The sequence below is a fragment of the Simochromis diagramma genome, unplaced genomic scaffold, assembly GCF_900408965.1.
Source record: "Simochromis diagramma unplaced genomic scaffold, fSimDia1.1 OVJJ01000317.1, whole genome shotgun sequence".
Lineage (NCBI taxonomy): Eukaryota > Metazoa > Chordata > Actinopteri > Cichliformes > Cichlidae > Simochromis > Simochromis diagramma.
The window spans coordinates 544,540-552,593 of record NW_024386994.1 but is presented as its reverse complement, the minus strand read 5'-3'; the positions used below and the strand labels follow the sequence as shown (position 1 = coordinate 552,593).

At 39.0% G+C, this 8,054-nt stretch overlaps 1 protein-coding gene across 2 annotated transcripts in view; it reads left to right on the top strand.

Annotated features, from left to right (window-relative positions):
• The first annotated feature begins 954 nt into the window (after window positions 1-954).
• The window catches only part of tbc1d14 (TBC1 domain family, member 14), a 41,924-nt gene continuing 34,824 nt past the window's right edge, over window positions 955-8,054 (top strand). Inside the window, exons 1-2 of one of the 2 annotated variants that reach the window (XM_040040823.1) lie at window positions 955-1,063; window positions 5,920-6,682. In XM_040040823.1, coding sequence (XP_039896757.1) covers window positions 5,922-6,682 — 761 coding nt within the window. In that variant the 5' untranslated portion in view covers window positions 955-1,063; window positions 5,920-5,921. Of the gene's footprint in view, window positions 1,544-5,919; window positions 6,683-8,054 lie in introns of both variants that reach the window. The other variant, XM_040040822.1, reaches the window with a different exon arrangement.

Here is an 8,054-nt window from a genome sequence, read left to right as displayed (position 1 = left end):
TTAACCTTGATATTTTTTTATTTTGGATGAATAATTGCTGCTTTGCACAAAACTTTTATTAGTAATTAGAAAATCTGTTGTAAACTTATAAAACAAAAAGACAAGTAGGACTTCCAGATATTCAACAGTGTCATATTACTTCATATTAATTCTAGCTATCCCTTATTTAGACCTATAAATATGTAACGGGAATTGGGAATAGCTTGAGAATTAATAAAAAATATACACTTAAGTAGTTGATGATATGTTACAATACAATCCAGAATTCACAACCATGTTTTACAGGTCTTTTGTCAAGTTGTGCGGATGCTACAGAAGAGTTGGGATATGAAAATGTCATGGTGTAACCAAAAGCTGGGTTTTCTATCAGCAGAAAAAATATTTTATTAAGAAAATATTATTTTGCTACTAAAATATTTATTTAAAACAGAGGTTTGTTGTCACTACAGGATTAGTACAATTAAAAATACTACCATCAACTTTTTATTTATATGGCCTGTAAAGGAATGCCACCCAAAATGGTTAGACATATAGGAGATAACTCTGTACATTATTTTGTGTCATAACAATTATACATTTTCCCGGAGCTGCTTCTGTAGAATTCCACTTTATTTATACAGAGTATATCTTCTTAAAAGTTTCAGGCCTATAGCACTTCTAATGACAGTTTTCACAATTTGATAAGCAGGTGCTCAGTTAATATAGCAATTTGTGAAATTTCAGTTTACGATGCAATTGAATATACTTCTGTTGATATTGGCTCAATATGATTTTAATATGAACATACATTTAATAAAACGTGTTTGTAACATTAACCCGACTTTAAAAATGTTATGTAATTGTTTATTTTGGGAGGACTACTCTTTTACGTCATACAACCGTCTATATTGTAGAAGGAACATACGGTCAGTGATATAAATAATAAGCCCGCAGGTTGCGAAGTCGATTAATAATGCCTTCAGGTCCAGACAGGTGAACCATCGACAGGGAGCACTCTTTACTCGATTAGACCGCACTCTCCGTACAAGTTTGTTTTAAAATGGCGGCAGAAGCATCGACACAGGTATGAAATCTTAACGATTCCGGAGAAACTTGAGAAATGCGCTTGCTTCTATGATTCACAAAAGAGCGGAGAAGCACTTCCTGTCCTGCTGTGATGCCGGGAAGGCTAAACCAACATGTCTCTCTCATTTTAAAAAGTGTTGGTTCCATTTGAGGAAGCGCTCGTGAAATTAGTGAGTTGGCGTCAGCGGCAAGTGCACTTGGCGAGCAAGTGCGGTTCAACACGGCGTTTGTGTGTTCACTGGCCGCATTCCGACTGAATTCCGGGGAATTTATTCGACAACAAATGAGCTGACTTCAGTGCTGTTCGTTTGGGCGAAGCTCCGCTGAGGAGGCTGGGAGTTGATGGTGGTGCAGCACTAGTCACAGCATCATCATGGACCACTCCGGCCAGCGCCTACCTGTCACCCACCTGTAGCTTTAACCGGCAGCATGGCCAACACGGCCCACGACACACAGGACCGGAGAGAGAACCACTGTGGTACGTTACTGTCGAGCACGGTCTCAGTTCTGTGTATTTATCGCGGTTAGACAACATGACATGTTCACCGTGACCCTGACACTGAGTGTGCTGCCCTCCCTGGTGACGTATGTCACACCAAACTACATTAGAAAAACTTTTAAAAATCAAAACTATGTAATATCGCGAATTTACACAGATGTTTAACTATGACCAGTTGAATAATTCGTGTTTTGTAGATACGGGCATGAATTCGGCATAGATTAATTACACATTAAACAGCACTTGCACTTTTTATTTCGTCACATATCTCAAATATCAAGCGTCACTGAGTGAGTTTGCAAATTGCTATGGCTAGTCTTCAGTTCTGCACATCATTTCAGAATAAATAAAACTTGAACTTTCATTCAATTTTGTAGGAAGTGATATTAGCATGGAATAAATATTTGTAACCACTCCCGAAAACTGGAATCCTCCATATACCTGACACAGATATTTGGAATTGGGTTATGCCATAACACGTGATGTGCTTTTAAACAAATACAGGTAAACTGAAAACTGGCTCCATTGCTTGTGAAAGTGTTGGCCCACTTTTCACAATTTCTGCTGTTAGTCAGGGATATAGTGGCGTAATATTGCATTTCCTTATGGTGTCCATAGAGTCATCATATCATGACTTGAAGAACCAGATTTGTCTGTGTGTGTATTCAAATAGGCGATAAGTTGGGCAGACAATGAAGGCAGTCTTGTTGTTTCTGTTTCATTACTTTTAAAAGAACAAAAAAAACTCTGGTGCGGCCGCATGCTTCACAGCTTTTACATTTCAGTGCTTAGCTGTTAAGACCTTTTAATATTTTCAGAATACATAGCAGTATTAATAATAATGACCGTAAAGTCATCATCATTAATTTTGACATTTGTTGGTGACCTCTCCTCTACTTGTATTTTGATTTCCACAGTGGCACAACCTGTTGCTGTGTTTTGGGACAAAGTCTGCCTGGCTCACATGACGACCTGCAGGTCAGGGTTTAGAGCTTGGGTAAAAATCTGGCTTCGTGTGTCAGTGCGTTGGAGAGCACTCAACTCTTTTAGGGTTTTGACTTTGAAAGGGTATTTATTTTTACTGATTAGGGCGTAGTTGGTTTAATCGTAACCTGTTTACTGTCTTAACATGCCTGTCGTTTATTTCTGTGTGATTAAATTTGAGTTATGTAGTAGGAACACTAAACCCACCATGTGTGCCCTGAAGTTTATGAGAGTTTCCCTTGTTGCCAGAGTGCAGGAGATAACCCCCCCCCCATCAGAATTGGTTTAATGAAAGGATTCCTGAAATTCTCTCCTGTCACTGCTAATGCAGCTTACAGCTTAGACACACTAGCTTCTAAGCTGGGGTTGGAGCATGATGGAGCCCAGCAGAAAACATGTTCACATTACACTGCAGACTCCAGTTACAGTCGGGTTACTTTAGGATTAGTTTTCACCTAGTTAGGCTCACATGCTCGTGTATCCAATGTCAATTAGAGGAAACCTTTAATCCTATTGTATTAAAGCTACCAATATCAATGGGATGTACAGTCAAAAATAACTTTTCTGCAGTTTTTCTGCCTAGCCCATTAATTCTAATAAAGCTGTGGTTATTTGATTGAGCAGGTGTTTATTGAAAGGTTGGATGCCCGTATTAAACGTAGACAAAGTGCAAGTATACGCGTGTACAAGTAAGTCCTGTGGGCCAAAAGCTCAGACTGATCTAGACACTTCTAGGTTGTTCTTTTTCTTCTTACTCTTGGGCCTTGATGTCATTGAGAGGAGATATCATAGATGTGGTTATTTGAGCTGAAGGTTCTGTAAGCACAGAAGCTTCACTCACATACTGTTCAAACTTTCTGTTTGTGAAGGAGAGAAGTGGGATCTTTTTGACTAAAGCCCACGAATAACAACACTGAGCTGTCAAATGACCCCTATATAGCCTCTTTAAACAAAATGCAAATTAAAACATTTCAGTTATGGTGCAGTCATACTAGGGAAAACTTTGGTGTGGGACCACGACATAACCAAAGGTATTCCAACTGTGTGCAGTGAACTTGAGATTTATTTTCCTAGTTGCTTTGAAGACAGCGCAGTCAGTTGCTGTTATTAAATGGATTTTATTGCATCAAGGCACCAATAAAATGAAAATATGATGATGAGCGATGAGTTTCCTATCAGTTTGCCATTGAATGGGGTTAAATTGGTATTTGTGTGCAATGCGTTTGATAAGATGGTGATTAGCTGTGACAAATCTTTGGAAACCAAAAATCTGTTGGTGTCTGCATATAGAGAAATTCACATTAAGGAAAAATGTGCATGAACTTGTATTCAGAGCGCAACCAGAACCTCAACAAGCTGAAAGAGAAATTAAGAAATTCCTCCACAAATAGGTATGTAGATGCTGCAGGACGGTGATTTCACTGCAGAAAGTTAAAGCCATGTTCCACACAAGCTGTTTGGAGAAAGGCCGCTTCCCACCTTTGCAATCACATTTGGATCTCTGACCTCTTCAAGGTCAAATAAGGTCAGACTTTCATAAACTGTCTTATCTTTAACTGTTTAAAATTTTACTGCCTTCTGTTCATATTGGCAACATTTGAAACTGGTATATGGGGATACTAAATGTCACATTATAGTTTGCATCCAAATGCCATGTCACATTTCACCTCTGATCTCACTTTTATAATGCACTGCTTTTCTATCAATTTGACTCCATATTACATTATTTTTAGTGCTGTCAATAGAGTAAAAAAATAACTAATTAATTGCACAATTTTCTGTAATTGTTCGCGATTAATTGCAATTACTTGATCAACAGCCTGGTTGCAATTACATTTTTTTCAACTTTATATTTAAGCTTGTAACTGACATTTATGCAATATAATGAAGTAAATGGAGAGTAAACACAAAGAGTGTATGCTTAAACTGGTTCTCACCAGTGAAATACAACTTTTTAAAAAAGCCTACATACTAATAGGCATGTCTTTATCCTGTTTTCCTTCTCTCACCCCTTGAGCCTGGTTCTGCTGGAAGTTTCTTCCTGTTAAAAGGGAGTTTTTCCTTCCTACTGTCGCCAAAGTACTTGCTCATAGGGGGTCATATGATTGTTTGTTTTGTTTTTTTCTGTATTTGTTATTGTACGATCTACTGTGCAAGTACCTAGAGGTTATTTGGTGCTATATAAATAAAATTGAATTGAATTGAAAATTAATAGGTAATGTTTAATCAGATTCATCACAGGGTTACTCTGGATTAATTTTGATTAATCACAATTAAATACCATTTATTTTTATTCTATATTAATCACATTTAATTTTGCACGAGGAAACAGATTCAAGAAAAAAGGGAAAATATGCGTACTTAACATGTTTATTTATCTTGAACGTTCATCTCCAAAAGTTGATTCTGTTCATCTGGACGTAGCGTTTTCTCCCACAAAACGCTACGTCCAGATGAACAGAATCTGGATGAACAGAATTTGGAGATTTATTTTCCTGGATGATTGAGAATGCATCAAGACCTTGAACATTCATGTTAACAAAAAACTCTGTAAACATTTATCCGCTCTCTCTCTGTCACTTTTGGGGAGGCTTCAAGTCCTTGAAACGAGGAACCAAAGCTATGTAAAGCGCATGTTCCCAAAGATATTAATAGGTCTGCAGTTTGTTGCAATCTGCCAATGCTCTGTGAGTGGTTTGTTGCAAGCTTGGTGACGCGTTAGTCCTAGCAGCATCCACGACTAATGTATGCTTCACGTCGATGTGATATTTTAAGATGGAAGTGCTTCGGTCAAAAGAGAATTCATTCTTGCACAATGTGCATAATACTATGTCGGTTGACTGTTCTGTCTTATTATTATTTTTTAAATATTCAAACATACTCAAACGTGTGTTTATCATCTTCTATATTGAGTTGTTTGGTTCAGCTGCCCGTCACTACCAGATCAACTGCACATTTGCACATGTGTGAAGGTAACTCTACTTGGACAAACTGCCCAAAATGCATTGACAGAAACATTTCGGAAATTTTGAATCATTCTGCACTCCAGATGCATTAATAGCGTTAAAAATTTTAATCGTGTTGACCGTGATGGCGGATTACTTTGCGTTAACGCTTTAATTTTAACAGAACTAATTATTTTTAACCTTAGTGTATTAAAAAACAAAGAAAGAGACCAGAGAATGAGCTGCCTTGCCAGAAGTTTGCACTCTCTGTGCTTCTTTGTTTCAACAATGTAACAATGGAATTGTCACTTTTTTTTTTTTTTAACGAACTTTTTATGAAAGACTACAGCAAATTGGCTCAAACTAGTTATCAGGAGGTGAATAAATATATTTATGTTGTTAAACTGAAATTTCTGTTTCTTACAGTTATGCCTGGAGGAACCATAGTGGAGAATGGCTCTGTGGTCAAAGACCCGACGGCCTCTCACCTAAATGATCACATCAGCAATCACTGCCATGAGGCCAGAGCGGCCACACACAGCAACGCCGTCCTGCCCATCTACAAGCCATCCTGCTCGCCCACTACTGTCTGTTATAGCAGCCCACAGAAAAGTTACCCAGACCTGGAGCCAGACAACCACAGCCTGACTTCCCAGGACTCTGGTATCCCCACTCTGGAGATCAATCCTCCGGAGCCCTTCCTTCACAGTCACCAAAGGCAAAGCGACGGAGGCCTTATGCTGGAATCAAGTCACGACACCCCCGCCACATTACCTCTGGACAATGATCCCTCTGATGGCACCACTGTACGAAAATCCTCCACCTTTCCCCGCAGTGGCTATGACAACATCCGCCTCTTTAGCCCCACCCTCAGATTATCCTCCACCATGGGAGCTGGTGTTGGGGGCGGAGCATTAAACCGTAGTGATGACATCTCTGTGTGCAGCGTGTCAAGCATGAGCACAGAACTGTCGGTCTCCAACGAAGACATCCTGGATTTCACAGTTACATCTGACTCCAGTGCGATTGTCACTTTGGAGACAGCCGACAGCAGCACTAACCACTTTTCAGAAGTGGTGTTGTCGTCTTCAGCGGGAACCTCCAGAGACTTATGGGCGGCAGAAGTCATGCAGAAAGAAGAGGATGGGAGGCAGAGAAAATTGGGACCACTAGCAAGTTTATTTGCAAGGTGAGTCCATGGTTCTGTACTCTGTATTTGTAACCCCCCACCACACCCCCACAGACTATCTGTTCTTGTTGTTTAATTATGAACAATTATCATATAAGAAATAAAAAACCCTGTAAAGTCAGTACCTACATTTTGGAATATTCAATTAACAATCATTTGAAACAAATGATTTAAAATAATAATACAACTGAGAAAATTTTTAGACTCACGTTATTATCTATTTGTCTTATATAAGAAATATTTTTGAGCTGTGTTTTTATTGGATGCGTTTTAATTTTTTTCAAAGCCTACAATAGCTGTTTTTTGCATATAGATAATATATTTTGATGATACCTAACCTGTATAATCCACTTTCAACGATGTACTCTACAACCTTGACCAAATCTAGGTCAATTGAATTCATGTGAGGTAATCTCAGGGTAAACATCCAAAGTTAATTACTCATTCAGGCATGTATTTATTTCATTACCATATTTATTAATGTAAATTAACAACAAACAAGAACAAATGTGATTCCATAGTTTTAAGGGTGCGGGGAATTCAACTTGTTTAAACATCAAAACAAAAACTAAGCCAAGACATAAGTCACTTTTCAAAAATCGGCAGCAGTGGTACACATCCCCACATTTTCTGTCTCTGTACCAAGATGGTGCCTGTAGCACCAAAGGACTCTGTCTCGCCCTAGCATCACCTGTCCCTCTCATCCTCATCATCAAGTCATCATATTCTGTGCTATGATTTATTTTTGTTTGTGGTCTTGCCACATGTGCCACAAACCTCATCTTAGCGGGTACATGACTCCGCTTGCAATCCTCCACTATTCCACTATTCATTCACTCTCACATTCACACACTGGTGGAGGCAGCTACAGCTGTAGCCACAGGCTGCCATATCGTGCCATCGGCCCCTCTGGCCATCATCAGTAGGCAGTAGGTGAAGTGTCTTGCCCAAGGACACAACAAACGAGACTGTCCGAGCCGGGCTCGAACCGGCAACCTTCTGGTTACAAGACGAACTGCCAACTCTTGAGCCACGATCGATATATGGTGTGATCCACACACCACTACTTGTAATTTAGAATCTTTTAGAGTAGTTGCAGGATTTAGGAGGGACATTTGTAGAGCTTTTCTTTGGATATTGGCTGCCTTTTGTTTTATGAAAAAGCAGCAGTTGTCCAAAGGAAAAACTTTAAAAGACCTCCAGACAGCCTGATGTCCAAGAACACTTAAAAAAAAAAAAAAAAAAAAAAAAAATCTAAAGAGCCTGTCTCTTTGGATGTAAACTACAAATTAAGGGCTGTAAACTTTCTTCAAGATCTTTGCACCATGCTGGAGTATAATGAAATATGTGGGCAGAAATATTGATCTATCAC